This window comes from Polypterus senegalus, chromosome 4 (assembly GCF_016835505.1).
Source record: "Polypterus senegalus isolate Bchr_013 chromosome 4, ASM1683550v1, whole genome shotgun sequence".
Lineage (NCBI taxonomy): Eukaryota > Metazoa > Chordata > Cladistia > Polypteriformes > Polypteridae > Polypterus > Polypterus senegalus.
This window is the reverse complement of record NC_053157.1, coordinates 14183531-14209421: the sequence shown is the minus strand read 5'-3', so window position 1 is coordinate 14209421 and position 25891 is coordinate 14183531. Positions and strand designations below refer to the sequence as shown.

Genomic DNA, 25891 nt, shown 5'->3' with positions numbered 1-25891 from the left:
TAATAATATTGTCACATCTACAGACATGAAATGTCAAAGATGTGAAATTCTTGTTACATACAGCATCCATCCCACATGCAACACATTGCCACTCACCAGTGCCATGAAAAATAAGAATGTAGTAAAATACATAACTCCATAGATTATTTAAATGAAGTTACAGTTTTATCTGTATAATATAATAAACATATTTTGCTGCATTTCACCTTAAAAATGATATCGTCATCATATGTAAATACGCGCTTTATAAAGTGGCTCAGGTTGTGCGATATTATAACTGTAGTGCAAGTTTACAGTGGGGTGATTGTACTGTACTTATAAGTACAAACAGTTCTACAAGGAGCAATTGATGAAGTGCGTTTATAGATCTTGGGATGAAACTGTTTCTGAACCGCGAGGTCCGTACAGGAAAGGCTTTGAAACGTTTTGCCGTGGCTGAGGCAGCGTGTTCTTGAAGCTGTATACCGATAATTCTCTTTCCGATCAGCTGCTGCTGTGATTCACACTCAGATACAGTGATATAAATACTCCGAGTGGTGCAGTGAGAGTAATATGGAAAAAGATGATCCGCTATGGCAACTCCTAACGGGAGGAGCTGAAAGAAGAAGAAGAAGAAAATGCAGTGAGAATAACAACGCTAAAGCAGTTATGGTATTTGGAATACTATGGCTGTTCCCTGGACCATTATATTGTTACAAGTTAATTACAATCAGATGCATTACTCTAATAAACAATATGCGGTTAGTTTCTGTGTATTTATAAAGCTGCATCAGGAAAATAAGGTGTAACCACACAGGAACAGTAGTATTGCTTTGACGCTGGGTGCCGGCAGTCTGCAAAACCGAGCGGAGAACTTGCGTACAACAAGGTATGAGGTACCGTGGAAAAGTGCGTGGCTTTACGCCAAGTGTAGGTTTTATACATTGCGATTTGAACGTGGAAAAGTTCTTACGCAACATTTCTGTGCATACACACTGTTTATACATGAGTCCCCTGGTGCTTCCTGTCTTGCTTATATGGTTGTGAGACATGGATGTCATCCAGTGACCTGAGATGAAGACTGGACTTCTTCAGTACTGTGTCTCAGCTGAGAATCCTTGGGTACTGCTGGTTTAACTTTTTTTTGATTGAGCGATTACTAATGGAGTCCCAAATGAGGCACATTTCCTGCGTTGTGAGGGGATGTCAGTTATGGCACTACTACCACATAGCGCAATTCTCTGAGGGTGATCCAGCTCATTGCTGAGGACCTGAGTGGCTGGACCAGGCCAAGGGGATGCCCACGTAACACCTGGCTATGGCAGATAGATCGTCATTTCCGGAGAGTGGAACTGGACCACTAGTCTGCCTATTGCCAACCAGGATCCCGAGCTGTTTTATCGTTGGATAAGTGCGGCAACGCGCTGTACCAGTGCAACCTCCCCAACCTGACCTGACCTGGCCTGACATGACCTGTGTCTTAACATGCTGAGGTACACTGTTTTACCACAATTACAAAGACAACATGATAATGATGACATCTTTCAGCAAGATGGAGCTCCTCCACACTACACCGTAACAGTGTGTGAGTTTCTTGATGAACAATTACCAAACAGGTGGACAGGTCAACAAGGGCATGTGGAATGGCCACCAGGATCACCAGAGATCACCTCAATGGACTTCTTTTGGGGTGTTGTCAAAGATAAAGTCCACCTACTGTGGATGATATAATAATAATAATAATAATACATTTTATTTATTTAGCTCATTTCCCATGCTCAAGGTGCTTCACAAAGTCTCAGAAAGAAACAGCAGGTATATGAAACATTGGATACAAATGTTTCCTGAATAGAACAGTAAAACAGATTGTTACAGGATATACAAAGGCATTAAGTAGAACAAATACAATAAACCAGTAAAATACTACATTCAATACTAAAATAAAGCCTAGCAGATCTCATTTTTGATATAACAGACACACACACACACACACACACACACACACAAATTATCCTGAGCATGTGGACAGAGAGGAAGACTAAAAGAGGAGGCAGAATGTCAGGTTAGGGTTAGTTAAAAGCCTTCCTGAATAGATGGGATTTAAGTTGTTTTTTTAAAGAATGAATGAAGTCAGCTGATCTCAGTAATTTCGGGAGGTCATTCCAAAGTCTGAGTGCTGTAAAGTTGAAGTGCCCTGACAGCCATAGAGTGCAGGTTAGTGTGGGGCACAAGATGGCCAGAATCAGAGGAATGGAGCATGGCTTTGAAGGTCACCAATGTAGTCCGGTGTGAGGCGATTTAAAGGTTTTTTAGGTTAATAACAGAATTCTATTTTCAATTCTGTAGGACACAGGGAACTGGTGAAGGTGAAGCAGATGGGTGTGATGTGCTTGCTGTTGCTGGTCCGTGTTAGGACTCTTGCAGCAGAGTTTTGAATCAACTGGACCTGTGATATAAGATTAGAAGGGGCACCTGCCAGTAGAAATTTACAATAATTGATGCAGGTTGTAATAAAAGCATGGGCAAGATTCTGAGCATTAGAAAAGGAGAGGAATGAGCGAACATGAGATATGTTACAGGGGTAGAACAGTTTCTTAATGAAGTTTATGTGGGTGGAATAAGAAAAGGAGGAGTCAAAGATGACACTAAGTTTCTGTACATTAAAAGAACGTCTGATAAGATCACTGTCAAGAGTGACTGAGAAGAAGCTCATTCTCTTAACTCTTTTAGGGTGGATGTTGACTTTTGTCGAAAAATTCAGGGGTGAGGACAGTAATTGGCTTTAAATGGAGACAAAACTCGCTGCTATTTTTTAGTTTGACTCTGTTTGCTAGAAGGAAAGATGGTTTGGTTGATTTGACCTCGATTACCTGCATATGCATGAGAGCAAACAACCTCTAAAATGTCATCGACACCTGGCAAGAGACCAAAGCAAACGCGCAAAGTGGACGAAGTTTTCCGTATTGCTGTTGAATCGGACTCCGATTTTGATGCAGGTGATGTGGAGATGGAGATCGAAAAACGAAAGTGAGATACCGGTAACCGCAGATCTGTCCTTAGCTGATTGTAATGCTGAACACGTTTGTATAGCTGATGCGCCTATGGCAATGTTCACCTGAGAGGACAGCCACTTACAATGACAAGAGGTACAAACCAGATTGCGTCCCACTGCGGCTCCCACCGCCACATGAAGACAGCCAGGCAGCGATAGCCTCCACAGAACAAAACAACATGTTGATTTATGTGTGAAACCATTGTTTTGTGTGCTTTTCAGAAGACTCAGTTGTTTGGAAAAAGTTATTCAGCCCTCAAAGAGTTAAGTTGCACTTTAGTGCCAGTTTGCTGGAGTTCAGTTTTGTTGCAGTTTAATTTTAAAAAGTTCTGCTCCATCCAGGTTTTAATTTCATTGAGGCAAGATGTGAGCTGAGAAAGTTCTGATGAAGTTTCACTTTTAACATTGAAGTAGAGTTGAGTATCATCTGCATAAAACTGATAACCCAGTCCATAGCTCAGAATGATATGGCTAAGGGGGAGCATATACAGTAGATACAGAAGGGCAGAGGGCCGAGAACAGAGCTCTGAGGAACCGCTTGTGTGACTAGTGCTGAGCTGGACCTGCTGTTGCCAAGACTAACAAATTCTTGCCTGTCAGTCAGATAGGACTTAAATCACTAGTGGACAGTGCCAGTGATACCCAGCACGTTCTCCATTCTGGACAATAGAATGTCGTGTCTGACAGTGTCAAATGTTGCACTAAGATCTTAACAGAATTAATATGCTGGTTTGCCTAGAGCCTGCTGCCATAAGTAAATCATTAGTTACCCAAAGCAGAGCAGTTTCACAGCTGTGCTGCGCCCTGAAACTAGACTGAAAGGGTTCCATCAAATTATTAGAAGTTAAGTAATTGGTGAGTTGGGAGGCTAGAACATGCTCAAGAAGTTTTGACAGAAAAGGTTAAGTGAGAAATGGGCCGAACGTTGTTAAGACTGTTAGCATCAAGACCAGACTTTTTAACATTGGGGTTACAGAAGTGATAAGAGAAGCATGTCAAGAAATTGACGACAATAAAGGACTCTGCGCCAAAGTGTGCTGGAATGTAGCAAGCAGACTACAAGAATGTGTAAATAATGAAGGCCGACAATTTGAGCACTTACGAGATTGTGCCTTAAGTGCGCTGTGCCATTGTGACATTCTTTTGAGTTAAGAAAGCTATTGTAATAATCATAACCTGCATGTTTTCTTCTCTAATCCTACGTTTGCCCACCCCTGTACACTGGACTAATTGAGAATTGCCAATCAACTCTTTCCTTTATTGACTTTTAAGTTATCATTACAATGCCTTCATTATAGATCAACGAGTCATTCCTTGCTAAATTTTGCTAAATTAGATACTTCTTCCCCTGCCCATCTAAAGAGCAAATAAAAACAACATTTTAATACGAGATAATCAGATACAGATACTGGAAACAGTTTTCTGATGGAGGAGGAAACAGGAGTACCCAGAGGCAGCTCATGCAAACTCGCATGCAAGCTGCACAAAGCAGACATCCCAGCCAGGAACAACCAAGATCCAAATGGCATGAAGTAGTAAGGCTGCTCACTGCACTATTGTTCCATCATCGTCTAAATAAATATTTTAAGAAATGATCTTTAATAGGGAGAGGGAGGAGGGGGAATAACAGAGCATCACTAATTCTTTGGTATGTATGAATCCAGCCTTTCATTTTTCATAATGCTATAGTTGTCTTGGCTGTGTAACTGACTGTCTGGAGCCAGTGCTTCATTCAAGCTATAAAGTTAAATTAAAATCTCCAGGCAGCCAAAGACATGATTTTTTTTTTATTGTATTGCAAATTCCATAATTCTGCCAATTGGAAAATTATTTTTATACATCAAAGACAAACATTATTATCTGTTTTATTAGTTGAATATGATCCATGAAAGAGAGAAAGCATTTCAGTGTTGCATGAATGTTGGTGTTATGCGTTGCTTCTGGCTGCACCGGTATCTACTGTTTATTCTTTTGAAGTTTCTAGTCAACTGTCTGTCCATTTATTTGGCTATGAGTTTCCCATTAAAGGGTGTTAGGGAGTTTGTGAGCCTATCCCTCGTTCTGCCGTACAGCGTGATCTGCGTCTTGTGCGGTGCTTTGAACGTTTAAAAGCTTGTACGGCAGCTGTCCTTTTGTCTCACTGCCTTGTCTCTCTTCTCCCCGGACATCCTCAAACACTACGTGATCTCTTTTCGCTGTTGCGTTATTTCACTTGAGTAATATTTTCCATTTGCGCTAATGCGATCTTTACTATCAGTTTTTTGAGACTTTCGAATTATCCTACTTCCATTATCTGTAACCAGCTCTGCATGTGTATCGTGCCAACGTTTTTGAATTCTTTACAACTTTCTGCTTTGTCTTTTTCCAGCCCCAAATTTTTAAGAGATGAGAGCACAGGAAGTGTGTCTGCCAAAAGCATTCCAACAACTGAGAGGTTAGATGACCGTGGTCCTGTTTGAAAATGGTTGTAAGTAGGGCGTGACTTGACCATCTCGCAGGATGTGAAAGTGTCTCTCTGTCTCTCTTCAAAAGATCACGTCTCATCGCAGGAAAAAAAGTATCGTCTTGTCCCAAGATTTTTTTTTATAATAGAGAGACAAGTTCATGCTGAAAATTCCTAAATTGTTAGCCTTGTTTTATGTGGACACCTCACAATAGTTACCTATGGAATCCTTTATAAGGTCCTGCGACTGTTGTCAAAGGTTCTACAGTCTTCTTCTTCTTTCAGCTACTCCCTTTAGGGGTCACCACAGCAGATCATCTTTTTCCATACCTTTCTGTCCTCTGCATCTTGTTCTGTTGCACCCATCACCTGCATGTCTTCTCTCACCACATCCATAAACCTCCTTCCTCTTTTCTTCTTCCCTGGCAGCTCTATCCTTAACATCCTTCTCCCAGTATACTCAGCATCTCTCCTCTGCACATATCCAAACCAACACAATCTCGCCTCTCTGACTTTGTCTCCAAACCATCCAAATTTAAACCTCCGAAATCCCTGAACAGTGGCCGAGGGCACCAGCCTCGGTTTCTCCCACTGCAAGGGCTGAACCACTGAATATCCTAACTTAGGCCTGGAACCTGCTCCTGCCGGGATCAAATATGTCCTTTTGCTCCAAATTTTCTGTCTTTGAACTAATTTGAACAGATGTGCCTAAGCAGAGACTGGCGTCCCTCAAAAGACTTGAACTAAATATGCTAACAGAATATTTCTGATACGGATGTGAGCAACACTGGAGCATGCCAAGGAACAGTGCTGTCTCCTTTTCTCTTCACTTTGTACACCTCAGACTATAAATATACGTAACACCGGGTCGTGTCACTTGCAGAAATACTCTGATGATTCTGTACTATAAGGGGGAAGAGACAGAGGAGAGGAGTCCGGTGGAGAACTTTGAGAACAAAGCATCAGCAAAAACGAGAGCCTCTTATTGACTTTCACCACACCAAAGAGCCTCAATGTCTGCACACTATACAGAGAGTGGATGTAAAGGTGGCCCACTCCTACAAGTACTTGGGGGGTCCACATCAATGACATTTTGGGCTAGTCTCATAACACCAAGGAACTAGAGATGAAAGGGCAGAGCAGGCTGTTTTTTTTCTTTTGAGACGTTTCTTTTAATGTGGAAGAGGCATCCTTCACATCTTCTACAACTTCTGTGATGGCCAGTGTGGTGTGCACAAAGAGAGGCCCACCAAATCAGCAAGCTGGTTAAAGGGGCATGTTAGAACACACTCTGGACCCCATGGAGATCATAGAAATTGACAGAATTAAAACAAAATCCAGTGCCATTATGAACAATGCTGCACATCCTCTCCATAACACACTAATACAGAGGACTTTCAGCCAAAGAATTATTCAGCAAAAATGTGTCAGGGAACAGTATGGGGGCTCCTTCACAGCAAAATGCTTGCATTTATATGTTTATTTATTTAATGCACTTCTGTAAGATGAAGAGGAGATTGAAGTGTTTAAAATTGTGAAGGGAATTAGTCCTGTGGATTGAGGTGGTGACTTTAAAACGAGATCATCAAGAACACAGGGACACAGTTGGAAACTTCTTATGGGTGAATTTAACTCAAACAGTAGGAAGCGTTTCTTTACCTAAAGAAGCATAGACAGATAGAATAACGTAGACAGTAGAACTTTAGGGACTTTCAAAACTGGACATTTATGTTATTTTGGAAAGAATTAAATGGATACAACTGGCGAGCTTTGTAGGGCAGAATGGCCTGTTCTCGTCTAGACTGTTCTAATGTAAAAAGCCAATTTTCCACCTGGGGATAAATAAAGCTCTATCTACAGTAGCCATCTTTAACTAATGCAGGAATTTGGTTGAATGTTCTGGTTCAAACTTTTTAAGATTTGTTCTGTCCTAGTGATGAGCCAACACCACTATACTGACTTTGTCTCGAGTTCAAAAACTTTTCCGAACTCTGGGAAGTTCATTGAAGTCAGTAGGGAACAAGGAACTGACTAGGTTTGAGTGGATTATAACAATGCAATGACATTTTAAGTGTCCCTGTTGGCTAGGGAAGCATCTGCCAACTATGCTGGACTGATTACTGGGGCAGATATCTGATCTGAGCTGCCACTGTGCCTCAAACAACAAAAGACGCAGACAGCATGAAAACCACAGATAAAATGTAACAAATAGCCACAAACTAGAAATAAGTAAATACAATCTAGATAAATGTGCTCACGGAGTTCCAGTCTTGGGGCACACATTGGCCATGCAACGAACCGCGGCCTGGGACTGGCTTGTTCTGTTGTTTTCAGTCACGGCTCCGTGCACAACTGTAATGTCTTTTTTGCTTCTCATGCATACAGTGGGTTAAAAAAGTATTAAACCCCCTCTGGAAAGCCATCATATTCCCATCTTACATCATTGCACTCTATAAAATTCACAAATGCGGAGTATCACAGTGAACTTTTATTTCTCTGTGTACATATTTTGAAACATTTAGAGCATGGTGAACTAACCAAATGCAAACTGACAGTCATATTATGAAAAATGCTGTTGAAAAAGTAATTGACCCCATCACATGACACACAGTCACTACTTGGTAGCAGCACCCTTTGTACCAATAACTGCTTGCAATCATTTTGGATGGCCATCTACAAGCTTAGAACATCTGGATGGAGTAAATTTTTCCCATTCTACCCGGGCACAGTTTGAAGGCTTTCGTTTGTGAACTGCAATTTTGAGATCACACTACAAATTTTTGATCAGAATCCGATCCGGATTTTGGCCAGGCCACTGCAAAACCTGGATCTTCTTTTTGTCAACCCATGCTTTGGTTACTTTTGCACAGTGTTTTGGGTCATTGACCTGCTGAAAGTGGTAGCGTCGTCTGAGTCCCAATTTCATGGCTGACGTTTGAAGGTTTTCTTCCAAAATCTGGATATACTTCCTGCTATTCATTCTTCCTTCAATACGGACAAGGGACCCAGTGTCTGTCCTAGAGAAGCAGCCCCAAAGCATGATGCCCTCCCCCACCATACTTGATGGTAGGTCTGGTGTTTGCCAGATCATTGGCAGTCCCTTCCATCCACCAGACAGACGTCTTTGTGTTGAGGCTAAAAAGTTCAATTTTGGTGTTATCAGACCAATGTTCATGAATCCAGAATGTGGAACTCTTGTCAAGATGTCAGTTAGCGAATTCTAATCGAGCTTTCAGCTGACATTTTTTTTAGTAGTGGCATTTTTTCTGGCAATTCTGCTATACAGCCCCTCTGTGTGCAAAACCTTCGATATTGTAGTCTTGTGCACATCCATTCCAGCTGCCATTTGGAATCTGTTGTTGCCTTTTTTACTGATGACACACATACAGCAATCAAAGAGACTGGAGGGTTATAATGACCATGAGTTCAAGAAATGATTGTGGTTAGTGATGGGGAGCAATATTGCACAGCACTGTCAAGTGTTTCGGTGGATGGGTTCAGCACATCTTAGTAGCTGCTTTTTTGCCCTTTTCTGCTTGCGACCCAGCGACTGTCACATCACTAAAGTTCTTATAGTAGGCATGCGTGAAAGTTGTGCACATAGCTGCTGTAGATCTGTGATGTCACGCTGGCCTCGCAAAGCATCATGGGGTGCTTAGAAACAAGCGTTCACCTAAGCTGACAGCTCAGCGAATTTCTAAGAAAATATTCATCAAACAATGTCTCTGGCATACACAGCATATTACTTGGGAAAAACACTTTGGCGTTTTGTGCTGGCGTATGACAGACCTAAATTGAGACGGAGTGATGGAACCATTAAACACCAGTATCTAAGAAGTTTCCAGTTTGATTATAACCTGAGGCCTTTCATACTACACGACATGAATTCAGGACTTTCTGTAATCTGAATTTAGCATTTCCTGCTTCCTCTTCAAACCTGTTGCCTCAGACAGAAATTTTAGACAGGCATTTGCATTTCTGAGGGCTGCCACTTGTCAATACAATTTTCTAATATAAAATTTAATTCATTAAGACTATGGTTACGAGAACTGCTTTATTAAAGCACTAGCCATCTCCCGCGGCTTCGCATATTAGTGAAACAGGGCAGTGAGGAGAGCCCCGCCATCACTCTTCCCCGTCCCCTTGGCCTGCAGCCTCTGTCTCGGATTAGCACGAATATATTGCTCCTGTAAGCAAACTATGATTCTTAGCGCAATGAGAGAAGTCACAAAATCAACCAGAATGTTCAAGCAAATAATAGAAGAAAAAAAAAGATCTAAATCCGTTAAGTAGTTCTCTCGTTCACTAACTAAGCAAAGTTAAGGTTACGCCCCGAGGCAGATGTGTGAGTGAGGTGGGCCCAGTCCCATGAGTCTCTTCCAGATTCATGCTAATAAATCGATACCACAAGCAAACTATGATACTTAGCGCATTGAGAAAATCGCAAAATTAACTGGAATGTTCAAGCAAATCATAGAAAAACACCCAATCTAAATCCATTAAGTAGTTCTCTTGTGAAAAGCGGACATACATACAAACGGGTCTGAAAAACTATAAGAAATTTCGTGCTTGGTCCACGAACTTTTTAAAACCATTTCTTAGCTAGCACCTATCGTCCAAGGGTAACCTACAGTGCAAATTTCAAGTCCCAAGTCCTCATGGTTCGGGAGATTTTGTGATGAGTGAGTCAGGCTTTTATAAACTGCTCAAAAAAATTAAAGGAACACTTTGAAAACACATCAGATCTCAATGGGAAAAAGAAATCCTCCTGGATATCTATACTGATATAGACTGGGTAATGTGTTAGGAACGAAAGGATGCCACATCGTTTGATGGAAATGAAAATGATCAACCTACAGAGCCCTGAATTCAAAGACGCCCCAAAAATCAGAGTGAAAAATTATGTGGCAGGCTAGTCCATTTTGCCAAAATTTAATTGCAGCAACTCCAAATTGTACGCAGCACTTTGTATGGCCCCTGTGTTCTTGTATACATGCCTGACAACATTGGTGCATGCTTCTAATGAGATGACAGATGGTGTTGTGGGGGATCTCCTCCCAGATCTGGACCAGGGCATCACTGAGCTCCTGGACAGTCTGAGGTGCAACCTGGTGGCATTGGATGGACCAAAACATAATGTCCCAGAGGTGTTCTATTGGATTTAGGTCAGGAAAGTGTGGTGGCCAGTCAATGGTATCAATTCCTTCATCCTCCAGGAACTGCCTGCATACTCTCACCACATGAGGCCAGGAATTGTCGTGCACCAGGAGCCACTGTACCAGCATAGGGTCTGACAATGGGTCCAAGGATTTCATCCTGATACCTAATGGCAGCCAAGGTGCCTTTGTCAAGCCTGTAGCGGTCTGTGTGACCCTCCATGGATATGCCTCCCCAGACAATCATTAACCCACCACCAAACTGCTCATGCTGAATGATGTTACAGGCAGCATAATGTTCTCCATGGCTTCTCCAGACCCTTTCACTTCTGTCACGTGCTCAGGGTGAACCTGCTCTCATCTGTAAAAGCACAGGGCACCAGTGGTGCATCTGCCAATTCTGGTATTCTATGGCGAATGCCAATCGAGCTGCATGCTGCTGGGCAGTGAGCTCAGGGCCCATTAGAGGACATGGGGCCCTTGGGTCACCCTCATGAAGTCTTTCTGGTTGTTTGGTCAGAGACATTCACACCAGTGGCCTGCTGGAGGTCATTTTGTAGGGCTCTGGCAGTGCTCATCCTGTTCCTCTTTGCCCAAAGGAGCAGATACTGGTCCTGCTGATGGGTTATGGACCTTCTATGGCCCTCTCCAGCTCTCCTAGAGTAACTGCTTGTCTCCTAGAATCTCCTCCATGCCCTTGAGACTGTGCTGGGAGACACAGCAAACCTTCTGGCAATGACACGTATTGATGTGCCATCCTGGAGAAGTTGGACTACCTGTGCAACCTCTGTAGGGTCCAGGTATCGCCTCATGCTACCAGTAGTGACACTGACTGTAGCCAAATGCAAAACTAGTGAAGAAACAGTCAGAAAAGATGAGTGTCAGTGGCCTCCACCTGTTGAACCATTCCTGTTTTGGGGGTCATCTCATTGTTGCCCCTCTAGTGCATCTGTTGTTAATTTCATTAACACCACAGCAGCTGAAACTGATTAACAACCCCCTCTGCTACTTAACTGACCAGATTAATATCCCATAAGTTTCATTGACTTTATGCTATACTCTGATTAAAAAGTGTTCCTTTAATTCTTTTGAGCAGTATATATATAGATAGATTGAAGTCAACATAATTTAAATTAAACAGCAGCGATGCTGTTATCAATTAAGCACTGGATTAAAGAAGTTGATGCATTTACAGTATGTGCAGACATCCTGGTCTACAGCAGATGAACTAATATCAGTAGATGAGATCTTTTACTCCGAAGTCTCTCTAAAATTGACAAAGATCAACACAAAAATACATCCAGACAATAAACCCACTCAACATATGGAACTCCATAATCTTTTTAACCTTTTGCCTAGTCCTCTCCAAGTCCTAAAATGTATTGTTGGTCAGCTATAGTACAATTGTTTTAATATTAGGACATGTTGAGGACTGGATGACTGATAGATTTGTCCTGATAGAATCAAAAAGATTTGATAGTGAATTATAATTTTGTTTTGATTATTATATGATTGGCAAAAATGCATAAGAACCATGTGTTGGCAGAGTGGAAAGTGTCTGTTTTCAATGTTGTAGTTGTAACTCAGTTTTAAATGTTATGATTAGCAAATTAGGCTCTTGTATGAAGCATTAAACATTCTTAATAAGCAAGCAGAAAACTTGATCATGAAAGGGACTGAAATGGGATTTTTTTTCAGTATGCGTTCATTTTTAAACTATGCAGCAATCAAAGAAATATACATTACTGCCACCTAGTGTAAAAACAGTAAACTGTTAAGAAGTGGTGGCGACAATCAGAAGAGCCAAACCAGATAGATAACAAAGCATGGCTGCTTGTTTAACATCAATAGAAATAAAAAAGTCATTGCTTTGTTAAAATAAAATGTAGCACAATTAACAGATTATAAACTTGATGCTGAATAATTCAAATGTAAAAACCTTAAGAGTAAAGTTTCTTCTTTTTCTTTTACTCAGAATGGTTTACAAGTGGTTCCTCCTTATCTACAAACTGAGCTATGCAGTTGGCATTTTGGGATACATGGCCATTATGTTCACCATGTTTGGATTCAACTTATTCTTAAGGTATGTATGTGTGATTTTTGATTTTTAGTATTATACTGATATAAATCAAATTTTGATTATGCATTTAAGAAGCTCATTAGGAAGAAGGTATTTGCCCACAATGCTAATTCATACAAGAATCTTGATCTGTTTTTCTTGAAGGTGAATGATGTATCAAAATCAGCAGCGTGGCCTGATTGCCTGTACCACACTATCTTGTACCATCGCAGTTCCATTTTCAAAGGCATTTCAAATAAATAGTTCATATAACACAGTGGCTGCAAAGCATTGTCCCCAGTTAGATCCCCACCACTAACTTGATGTGTCACTTAATACTTCAATTTACTGTCTCTTTATTTTAAAGATCAAAAAAATATATATATGTGTCGCTAGTCCCACTGGTGCAGAACAATTCAATGAAAATACAATACTGGGTGCAAGGTCAGCTGACAAAAACTGCTAAACAGAGCTTTGCTAATCGGTAAGCAATAAATAACAATAAAGGCACAAGCATATTACATTTTCTTCCCCGGATGTCATCATTGATAAACGCTGTTCTGATTATCCTAAACAGTGTCAGAATCACAAGTGGAGAGCTTCTCCAGTGTCCCTCCTGCGTTCAAATTCTAAACAAAATCATCAGTCCACAAAATCTTCTTCCAGTTGCATTGTGGAGAGCCAAGATGGCAAATTTCGGGCATGCAACGTTTTTTTAAGAGAGCAGCATCTTCCTTCTTGGTGTCCTGCCATGCACACCATAAATGGTCCATCTTTTTTTTTTTTATTAATTTTATTACAATCCATACAAAGCAGCCAAGTTTTTACAAAAAGAAAAATTGAGTTTAGAATAGATCAATCCCCACTCCTGAGAGAGAGAGAGAGAGAGCAAGCCAAACGGCGTAAAATTTAAGGCTTGTAAACATACCTAAATTAATAAATTCTCTGTGCTTTATGAACTTATTTTAAAATATTACTGATTAGATCCTGCCATGTTTTGAAAAAAGTCTGTACGGATCCTCTAACTGAGTATTTGATTTTTTCCAACTTCAAATAATATAACACATCGGTTTCCCACTGACTTAAAAGAGCAGAGTTTGGGTTCTTCCAGTTTAGCAGAATAAGTCTGCGTGCCAAGAGTGTAGTGAATGCAATCACAATTTGTTTGTCTTTCTCCACTTTAAACCCATCTGGAAGAACCCCAAACACAACTGTTAATGGGTTAGGAGGGATTGTGAGTCCAAGGCTGTCTGAGAGGTAATTAAAAATTTTTGTCCAGAATAATGTTAATTTGGTGCAGGCCCAGAACATGTGACCCAGTGAGGCTGGGGCTTGGTTGCAATGTTCTCAGGTTGGATCATGGTCCATCTTTTGTGCGTGGTAAACCCATGAACAGAGATGTTCACTTGTTGCAGTGATTCCTTCAAGCCTTTGGCTCATACTATGGGGTTTTCCTCATTCAGCATTCTAGACTGCAATTACCGAGTCAACCTGGCAGGGCACCCACTTCTAGGGAGAGCAACCATCTCCATTTACGTACAGTTTGTCTAACTGTGGATCAACAAAAATCAAAACTATTTGAAATTATTTTGTAATCCCTTTACATCTGTATCAATCAATCAATCAATCAACATTTATTTATATAGCACATATTCATACAAAAAATGTAGCTCAAAGTGCTTTACAAAATGGATAGAAAAATAGAAGACACAATAAAAAATAAACATAAGTCAACATTAGAATAAGTAAGGTCCGATGGCCAGGGTGGACAGAAAAAACAAAAAAAACTCCAAAGGCTGGAGAAAAGATAGATCTTCTAAGATCTCCTTTTTGCAAAGCATGCCTCATATCTGCAGATGCTTCTTAGAGTAAAACAGTAAACTGCAAATGTCTGAGTCTTTTTTTATTGGACAAAGAATCTCTAAACCCCACCTCCAATCTCATTTTAAATGGTTGGACTTTCAGTAACTCCTGATGTCATCGGCCTAGGGGCTCACATACTTTGTCCAGCCTACACCTGTGAATGTTTGAATGATGTACTTAATATGCACAGGAACAACACAATGATGTGTGTGTTATTAGTGGAAACTGATTGTGTTTGTTCATTATTGTAACAGATAGATAGATAAAAAAGGCACTACATAGATACCGTATATACTCTCGTTTAAGTTCTCCCACAGATAAGTTGGGGCTTGATTTTACTGTATAATTTCCAGTATTTTATAATGTCGGTCGTATAAGTTGAATGCCGAAAACTGACACTATTGATCCAAGAGATTATGATATGCTAACGCCCACCTAAGAGAGTAAGCACGGAGCAAGTATTTTGCCTACGTGACCACACGGTAATACCCAAACTATTTTGAAGCGATGTTTGCACTGTTTTGTGTTTTTTGTATCTCAGCCCCTCATACACCTTTATCGTAAGAGCATCCCTTATCAGATGAAAATATGAAACTGGTTTTAAATAAAAAGTCATTGAAGTGTCGAAAGACACTGCGCTGCTGCAACAAAATTCGATGCGTCTGAGAAACTGGTGTGAGATTGGAGGAAAGAAGAAGGTGTAAAATAAATGTAAGTGTCATATTTTTAAGCAGGCGTTTAAGTCAGGGTCTGATTTTATGATCAATTTTTCGAGTTTCAAGACATGACTTATATGTGAGTATTTACAGTAGATAGATATAAAAGGCACTACATAATAGATAGATAGATAGAAATGTAAAGCACTATAAAATATATAAATAGATAATTAAAGACATTATATGAGAGATACTGTACATAGATCATTTGTCCCCAAGGAGAAATTGATCTTTTTTCAGAAACTCTTTCAATAAATGAATACACACACACACACTTTAGTCTGAACACACACTGGAATGGCTATAAAGAAAGAAAAGTTCTGACTTGGCTGTCACAGTCCCAGTGAGACATTGTGCAGGGAGGGGTATTGCTGTTGGTGTAAAGGAGCCCCCAGTTGTGTTTCTTCACACACTTCTGCTGAATGATTCATTGACTGAAAGTCCTCAGTGTTATTGTGTGACAGAGAGGATGTGCAGCATCTCTCTATATATAAAATCCAATGTCTGTCTGCTTTTCATAAGAGAGCTACTTATTGGACTTAGATCAGATTTTTTTTTACTATAATTTGCTTGAACATTCCGGTTGATTTTGCGATGTCTCTAATCGCGCTGAGTGTCATAGTTTGCTTGCAGGAGCGATGTATCCGTGCTAATCCGAGACAGAAGCTGCGGGCCGAGGAGAGAGGGAAGCATGAGAGCAGGAGTGGGGAGCCGGGTGGGGCCCTCCTTACTCACTGGCCAGCCTTCGTTCGAATCGGTGTACCTCTGGCCACTTTTTGGAGAGGACCTCGCCTCCACTTAGCTAGCGAATAAGAGAACTACTTAACAGATTTAGATCAGGTTTTTTTTTTTTTAGAATTTGTTTGAACATTCCAGTAGATTTTTTGACTTCTCTCATTGCGCTAAGTACTATAGTTTGCTTACAGGAGTGATGTCTTTGCACTAATCCGAGAGAGAGGCTGTGGGCACAGGGGACATCAGGAGTGGGAAGGTGGGCCGGGCCCTTCTCACTCACATGGCAACCTGTGTTCGAATCGGTATACCTCTGGCCACGTTTTGAAGCGGACCTTGTCTCCTCTTAGCTAGCGATACCTGTTTGTTTATTGATTTTTAAAATCTGTCCTGTTTCACTACTATGCAAATAGTGCCGCGGGGGACAGCTAGTTTTTAATAAATAGATGAAGATCTGGCCATATTATAAGACAAATGTTGTGATAGATAGAGGGTGCTATCATCCTCTTGAACCCTCAGACAATACGTCAGACACCAGGTAAAAGTCCAATAAGTTGACTTTATTATTAATAACAGTGTACAAAGTACCCTCCTCTCCACAATACTCATACAAATACACAATAATTCTCAATAAACCAATCCTCCACTCCCAGACGTGTTGCCACCCTTCCACCCAGCTCAGCTCAACGACTGGGATCTCCCACAGTCCTTTTATATTTCCTGACCCGGAAGTATTTCCGCACCCTCAGTCCATATGACTTCTTATCACTTCTGGTTCAGATTAAAAGACCTCTTCTTCATCCCAGAAGTACGTCATTTCCCTTGTCGCTGTGACTAAGACGTACTTCCGGGTTATAGGGCACGTAAGAGTCTCTGGGCCTCCCTGCAGCGTCCTCTGTTGGTCCCCAAGGTATCCAGGAGGGTTAAAGGAAAACTCCAACGTCCATAAATCCCTGTTGGCCTTCAAGGCACCTCCATGCTGCAGAGAGGGCTCCACCTGGCGGCCTGGGGGTATTGGCCGGGATGACTGGCCGAGCATAGACCACAATATAAATACTGTATATAAATACAGTTATTTCCAAAAGATTCACATAATTTTCTTTGCCTCTGTACTAGTGCTGGGCAGTATGACAAAAATTCTATATTTTTCAAAAATTTTTCAAAGTTGTACCGGTTTCACGGTATTTTTTTCCCATGCATGAGTGGATGTTAACCACATTTTCCACAGCAATTACTGCAGTAGACTGGCTAAGAATAACCTGCTCCACTGTCATGAGAACTGTAGTTTATACAAAAAAATATTTTAATGAGCACACAAGTATTAATACAGGTTTGCATGGCCCCATAAATGATAGTTTTCAGGGGGATGGCACTAATGAAGAGAAGGAATCACATTCACATTACATGACAGTTGCAGTCAAAATATAGAACCTTTTTATTGAACAAATTTTGCAAATAACTTAAACTATAATTTTGAAAACATATTTTCAACCATCCAAAGAGGCATTTAGACTTAGTAAAATATCCAGAGGTGCTTGTCAAAAGTTGTATTGCACTGAACATGTCTTAGAGAAAGAATAAATAGTAACTATGTTTTGTAAACCAACTGCACTTTCTGTTAAGGTTATCTCGATCCACCGCTTGCTTTTTTTGTCGTAGGCAGTACCTCTAGCAAACGCGTCTACAAGTGACGTCTGACTCGAGTGTCCTCTAGCTTTTTCAGTTTTACCCGAGGACGTGGAGGGTGCCAATCTTAGTTCCATACACTCATGGTACTCTAAAGCATGTCTGCAGCTAAGGTGGTGCAGCAAATTGCTCGTGTTGCCGCTTCTGGCGACAGCTTTAGCTCTACAGCATTTGCAGTAAATAGTTGTTTGGTCCACATCCAACCTTTTAAAATCAAAGTATCTCCAGACAACAGACACGGCTCCTTTTTAAGGCAAAAGTTCTTCTGTGTCATCTTGTTCAACTTTATCGTCTGCTACAGCTTCAGTTTCGGAATGTTCTCTGTCCATTTTCACCGCCCAATACCTCCACTAACGCATGTACTCCGTTGCATGCGTGTTTATCGGTGTAGCAGTGAAAAAGGTCCCCCCTTAAACAGTCTCCCACTGCGCCATGTTCTGAACGTTGTTTAGGCTATTTAAACCGGTTTATTGCAGTATAAAAAACGGTTACTGGTATGGTGGCACGGTGGCGCAGTGGGTAGTGCTGCTGCCTCACAGTAAGGAGACCAGGGTTTGTGTCCTGGGTCCTCACCGCATTGAGTTTGCATGTTCTCCCCGTGTCTGCGTGGGTTTCCTCCCACAGTCCAAAGACATGCAGGTTAGGTGCATTGGCGATTCTAAATTGTCCCTAGTGTTGTGTGTGTGTGTGTGTGCCCTGTGGTGGGCTGGCGCCCTGCCCGGGGTTTGCTGCCTGCCTTGCACCCTGTGTTGGCTGGGATTGGCTCCAGCAGACCCCCGTGACCCTGTAGTTAGGATATAGCGGGTTGGATAATGGATGGATGGATGGGTTTCCAGTATGAACCGGTATACCTCCCAGCACTACACTATACTCAGGTCTGTCTAAATGGAGTAAACTAACGTTAAATGTAAAAATAGTTTAGCGGAAACTCTTAGAATACCTCCATGAGACAAGTAAAAAGCCTACCTTGGTAATTATAAAGGGATTTTTTTTCTAGCCTTTGTCCAGTTTTGTCGCTATTGATGTTTATGGTTTTAAGCAATACTTCTCACACTGCAAAGCTAATTATTGGAAGTAAAAGTAAAGAAGTGAGATACACACAATCCATTATTGGTTAACAAACAGGAAATACAGTAGATCAGTGTGTCACTTCTGCATTTTGTGAAAAAGGTTAATTGGTTATGTGATCCAATTGGTAGTGCAGGTGCTTCCATAATGGAGTCTTGTCAAGGAGTTAACAATATTGTAGCAGCGTTACAGGTTTGAGAACTTCGGCTCCTGGCAGTACCCGCTGTGGCCCTGATTGGATTTCTGATGAGAGCGCAGGGGCTGCTGGGGACAAGACCAGTCAGGGGGAGATTTAAAAGGAAGCCGTCTATACAAGAAAGAAAAAGACCCCACTGTTTGTGTCTGAGTTCACTCGTCCGTCTTGTCAACTGTGCCGTCACTTGTGGATTAACATCTTTTCCTGGATCATCAGGCCTGTATGGACTGTCTTGTGCCTGCCTGTCGTGTGAGTAGTGAGTCAGATTTATCATCGTGCTTCGTCAGAATCTCCCCACCTCTCGACGCATCAGGAACACCGGTAGGACTGTCTGTACATTACCTAAGCAAGCTGTTCACTGGGTCATCATTTTCTCCTTCATTTCACACTATCTGTTGCTGCCTCATATTGGACTGTGTTATGGACCTTGTCATTTGTGCTGATCGTGTTTGTTGTTGTTGCTGTATTGAGTTACTTTTGTGATTGCCGGGAGGGTTTGGCTTGGTTTAACGTTTAGCTTGATTTTTTCCTTCTCTTTTTTTATTTAATATACTCCTTTCGATTATTGTTCAAACCCTGTGGTTCTGCATCTCTGTGTGTGTGTGAGGGGTGCGAGTCGGGCCAAGGCTGGGTGCGTTCCTGGGGGTCCCCACCCCAAAAAATGAATAAATCACTGTCCTTGCAGAGGTGAGAATCTTGGCATCGTTGCACCCTCTACATTACAGGGGTCTCCAACTCTAGTCCTTTAAAACTACTGTGGCTGCAAGTTTTCATTCTAACTCTTTTCTTAATTAGGGACCAGTTTTTGCTGCTAATTAACTGTTTCCCTTTATTTTAATTGACTTTACTTGAGACTCTGACCGCTGAATTAATTCTTTTTTCCTTAAACGGCACCTAAACGTAAATTTGATGTGAACTGAGCCAACAGACGACCAACTAATTTGGGACCTCGACCTCCAACCAACTTCACTTCATTCAGTTTCTTAATTTGAAGCCAATTCTCGTTGCTAATTAAACCCGTTATTTATTTCCATGGCGCATTTCCAAAACTGTTGATTTTCTTTTTTAAGAGCGCTGGCTGTTTTGTGGACCTGAGCAGATCAACATTACTGAGGCCTTCACCTTTCTTTATTTTCAGTTATTGTGTGGTGGGCGCAGGTTGTTGTTTATGTGTTGGTTCATTTTGTGCCTTAATATTGTTTGGTTGCTAATTAAGGAAAAAAGAAATAATTATGGGGCCTGAATCTTAAATTAAAATGAAGGCAAAGAGTTCATTAGCAGCAAAATCTGGTCACTAATTAAGAAAAGGGTTAGAATGAAAACCTGCAGCCACTGCGGCCCACCGGGACTGGAGTTGGAGACCCCTGCTCTACAATATAACCTCCCGGAGTCCTTAAAGATATGTTTGTTACGTCAATTGCGATTCCAAATTGGACATGTGGGTGTTCTGTGTGCCTACTCTGGCGATGGACTGGTGTCACATTCCCCCACAATGCAGCTAATGCTTATAATGAAGGTTCTGGCCCTGCACTCCTGAATTTGGTTAAGCAAGTTTGAGAATATAATTTTTCAGATACGTCCAATTCTAGCCTTTCCCAAGGTAAAAAACAGCCCTGGCCAGAATACCAGTCCATCATAAGACATCCCACACCAACCTTACTAAACACTTGAATTGAAAAAGCAAAAGGTGAGTGGATAAAATAAATTTGTGAGCTATCTAAACCAAAGTTCAGTGCGATAAGAAGTCGATGTGATAAGCTCACAAGATCAAGTTCTGCTAACTCATCCTTTTATTTCAAGCAAGACAATTATTTTGCTTAGGCTTCTAGTGTAGAAAAATACAAATCCTTGGTAATCCTTTTATTTCTTTTTTAAGTAGCCGAGTCTTTGTTTTAATAGGGCACATCGTTTTTTTTTTTAATCCATAGCTTTCCCAATGCATTATTTAGACATTTTAGAAATAACGACATCACCGTGACCTCATTTAGCTGAAAATCCAAGCTAAGCCACAGTCAAACCAGGAAAGAAGAAGCTCTGCCAAAACTCCAGTGGAAATGTAAGCCTTGAGGCCTTGGCAAACTCAGGCCAGCAATCATTAAATTGCGGTTTGGTGTTCTGCTTGCGCTTCTCAGCTTGTGGTCACAAGAACAGTTATGGCTTATTGACTGAAAAGAGGCAATTTTTGAAAGTGTTCTCGGTCCAAGTGTCAGTCAAATAATGTCTGCACAAATCTGTTTTTTAGTAATTATAGAATTTTTAACGGGTGGCACAGTGGCGCAGTGGGGAGCGCTGTTGCCTCACATTTAGGAGACCCGGGTTTACATGTTCTCCACTTGTCCGCGTGGGTTTCCTCCGAGTCCAAAGACATGCAGGTTAGGCGCATTGGCGATTCTAAATTGTCCCTGGTGTGTGTTTGGTGTGTGTGTGTGTGTGTGTGTGTGTGTGTGCCCTGCCCAGGGTTTGTTTCCTGCCTTGCGCCCTGTGTTGGCTGGGATTGGCTCCAGCAGACCCCCGTGACCCTGTGTTAGGATATAGCAGGTTGGATAATGGATGGATGGGTAATTTTTCTATACTAATAACAGGCAAAGCCCTCACTGACTGACTGACTCACTGACTGACTGACTCACTCACTCGCTGACTCATCACTAATTCTCGAACTTCCCGTGTAGGTAGAAGGCTCAAATTTGGCAGGCTCATTCCTTACAGCTTACTTACAAAAGTTAAGCAGGTTTCATTTCGAAATTCTACACGTAACGGTCATAACTGGAACCTACTTATGTACATATATACCGGCCATAGCCTGCAGCTCGGTCGCCGTGTGAGGCGGAGTTGCGTCCCTCATCGTCACGCCTCCCACGTAATTGAGTGCCTGCCCATATAAGGCCGTCCGACGGCAGCAATCCAATAGAAACACTCTGCCGCCAAATATTCACGGGTGAAGGACTGTGCTTATGCAAACGAAGATGAGATGGTCAGGGTGGTGTTTGGCACAAACTCGATACTTTTTAACTGATAAAATCGAAAAACATCAGGCAAGTAGGAACTGAAAATTGGCTTCGGTAGGACTGTTTGTCCGAGTCTACAGTGGACATGTGGAAGAGGACTGGGAATGCCATCACATCCCCAAAGGCATGGAACAAGCAGAGCCGATAAAGGCCGTGATAAAGTATACACTGGCAAAAGCAACATCGTGCAAAGATGGCCAGTTTTAAATCCAGACAGCCATATCAGTCCCCGTGGGCTCGATTGCACGACCACGGGGATTTAATGAGGTAATTGGGGCGAGTTGCACTTGCATATGTGGGTGCGATCGTTCTCATTTGCTTCATAGGCTTCCTGCGGCGTGTGATTAAGGTGCTGCGCCCACAGAGCCATATAAGTATGGGCTGGCACAGGGGGATCGGGAGGAAAAAAGACAAAAAGATCGAAAGAAAGAGAAGGAGGTTAAAGGACGTGAAAGGCAGTCTTGGCAGGACGATCTGGCCACCTGGAAGTAGAAGGCGGTACGAGCTGGAGCTCTGCGAAGGAGCGTTGGCTGTGGCGCTCTAGGGGCTAGTTCGCCCCACTGAATATTGGTTTGGAGTGGGGCGAGCAAGACAGATGACCTCCCTAGGCATGCGAGGTACAACTGAGTGAGTGCGAAGGAAGACGGGAGGAGAGCCAAACTTGGAACGTTCCGGCTGAACAGTTTGGAGGCAGCCAAGATGGGGGTCAGAAGAAAAGAGTTTGTGATGAGTGAGCCGGGGAGACAAAGAAGGAGGTGGGCTGAGATCGGGAGGAGTTAGTGACTGCATTTTAACCTCTGATTTTAATGGATTCATTATGGTTTTTATCCCCCGACTTTTCACCTTGTTTTATGGATTTATTTATGTACTATTTTTTTTTTAGAACACTGCACTATGGACACTTTTTGGTTTTTAGTAAAAGCACCTGAGCACCTTTTCTACCATCCCCATGCTTCATCTGAGATTTGTCTCCATTTGACAGCTAAGCTCAGACATAACTATCGACGGTGTTTGGTTCTACAGACTCCTATATGTGAAGAGGGAGTCTGGAGGGGACTGGCACCATCACACATACAATTAGGTGAAAGGCTGCAGGTAGCAGTCCATTAAGAAGTCCATTACTAGAAAACACCCTACGGTATATATGAGCTAAAGCTGTACATTATGGTGACCAGGTTCCTCCCTAACCCTGTACACGGGAGATGGTATTCAGGAGTTTAGGGACACCTGTAGGTGGAGGAGGACCATTCCTGTCCTTCAAAGGAATTATTGAAATGTTTCCAGAAGTCACCTGTGGCCTGACTTTAAAAGCTTATCTGGTCACTCCATCATTGAGTTTGAAGTAGGGCAGACAGTGGATGGCTTGAACTGTGCTGGCAAGAGTAAGAGGGGCCAGAAATTGAGAGAGTGGAGAAGGTGGTGGTTAGCACATCTGCCTCTCAGCTTGGTTTTTCAATTCAATTCAGTTTACTATTGTGTAGCGCTCGTAACTGACTGTGGCAGGTTTTCAGGTAAAATGCAAGTGTAATTTTTACCAATTACTAAATACAGAATTATTACACATAAAGACACAGGAAAACAAAGTTATTTGAAACTATTTAACATAAACCTGCAGCATACAGTTGCATCTCAATAAATTAGAGTATTATCGAAAAGTTAATTTATTTCAGTAATTCAATTCAAAAAGTGAAAGTCCTGTATTATATAGATTCATTGCACACAGAGTAATATATTGCAAGTTTTAATTTCTTTTCATTTTGCTTATTATGGCTTATAGCTAATGAAAGCCCAAAATTCAGTATCTCAGAAAATTAGAATATTGTGAAAAAGTCCACCATTGTAGTCTCCTGGTGTCACACTCCACTCTTCTAGTTTACCCAAACATCTGCAGTATTGTAACAGGTGAGGGGACGCTGGCGCACGCAAGTTACTGCCGCTCCTCCCTCTTAACAACACTTTTCGCAAAATTTTTTGTCCTCACAGGTGGCGTAGTGGTAATGCTGCTGCTTTGCAGTAAGGAGACTGTGGAACATTGTGGGTTCGCTTCCAGTTCCTCCCTGTGTGGATAGCGCTTTGAGTACTGAGAAAAACGCTATATACAGTGGTGTGAAAAACTATTTGCCCCCTTCCTGATTTCTTATTCTTTTGCATGTTTGTCACACAAAATGTTTCTGATCATCAAACACATTTAACCATTAGTCAAATATAACACAAGTAAACACAAAATGCAGTTTTAAATGATGGTTTTTATTATTTAGGGAGAAAAAAAATCCAAACCTACATGGCCCTGTGTGAAAAAGTAATTGCCCCCTTGTTAAAAAATCACCTAACTGTGGTGTATCACACCTGAGTTCAATTTCTGTAGCCACCCCAGGCCTGATTACTGCCACACCTGTTTCAATCAAGAAATCACTTCAATAGGAGCTGCCTGACACAGAGAAGTAGACCAAAAGCACCTCAAAAGCTAGACATCATGCCAAGATCCAAAGAAATTCAGGAACAAATGAGAACAGAAGTAATTGAGATCTATCAGTCTGGTAAAGGTTATAAAGCCATTTCTAAAGCTTTGGGACTCCAGCGAACCACAGTGAGAGCCATTATCCACAAATGGCAAAAACATGGAACAGTGGTGAACCTTCCCAGGAGTGGCCGGCCGACTAAAATTACCCCAAGAGCGCAGAGACGACTCATCCGAGAGGTCACAAAAGACCCCAGGACAACGTCTAAAGAACTGCAGGCCTCACTTGCCTCAATTAAGGTCAGTGTTCACGACTCCACCATAAGAAAGAGACTGGGCAAAAACGGCCTGCATGGCAGATTTCCAAGACGCAAACCACTGTTAAGCAAAAGAACATTAGGGCTCATCTCAATTTTGCTAAGAAACATCTCAATGATTGCCAAGACTTTTGGGAAAATACCTTGTGGACTGATGAGACAAAAGTTGAACTTTTGGAAGGCAAATGTCCGTTACATCTGGCGTAAAAGGAACACAGCATTTCAGAAAAAAAAACATCATACCAACAGTAAAATATGGTGGTGGTAGTGTGATGGTCTGGGGTTGTTTTGCTGCTTCAGGACCTGGAAGGCTTGCTGTGATAGATGGAACCATAAATTCTACTGTCTACCAAAAAATCCTAAAGGAGAATGTCCGCCATCTGGTTGTCAACTCAAGCTGAAGCGATCTTGGGTGCTGCAACAGGACAATGACCCAAAACACACCAGCAAATCCACCTCTGAATGGCTGAAGAAAAACAAAATGAAGACTTTGGAGTGGCCTAGTCAAAGTCCTGACCTGAATCCAATTGAGATGCTATGGCATGACCTTAAAAAGGCGGTTCATGCTAGAAAACCCTCAAATAAAGCTGAATTACAACAATTCTGCAAAGATGAGTGGGCCAAAATTCCTCCAGAGCGCTGTAAAAGACTCATTGCAAGTTATCGCAAACGCTTGATTGCAGTTATTGCTGCTAAGGGTGGCCCAACCAGTTATTAGGTTCAGGGGGCAATTACTTTCTCACACAGGGCCATGTAGGTTTGGATTTTTTTTTCTCCCTAAATAATAAAAACCATCATTTAAAAACTGCATTTTGTGTTTACTTGTGTTATATTTGACTAATGGTTAAATGTGTTTGATGATCAGAAACATTTTGTGTGACAAACATGCAAAAGAATAAGAAATCAGGAAGGGGGCAAATAGTTTTTCACACCACTGTAAATGTAATGAATTATTATTATTATTATTAAAGGTGTCCTGAGCCTTAAAATGGTCTCTCACTCTGGTTGAGTAGGCCACACCAACAGACTGCTGACTTGACAGTTGTCCAAAAGACAGTCATGGAGACCCACCACAAGGCCGGTGAGCCACCAAACGTCATTGCTAAAGAAGGTGGCTCTTCACAGAGTGCTGTATCCAAGCATATTAATGGAAAGTTAAGC

At 41.7% G+C, this 25891-nt stretch overlaps 1 protein-coding gene across 1 annotated transcript in view; it reads left to right on the top strand.

The window, feature by feature from the left end:
• rnf175 (ring finger protein 175) overlaps positions 1 to 25891 on the top strand; it is a 168543-nt gene that overhangs the window by 122040 nt on the left and 20612 nt on the right. The window contains exon 5 of the mRNA XM_039750278.1: positions 12606 to 12713. Within this exon, the coding sequence (XP_039606212.1) occupies positions 12606 to 12713 (108 nt within the window). The remainder of the gene's footprint in view (positions 1 to 12605; positions 12714 to 25891) is intronic.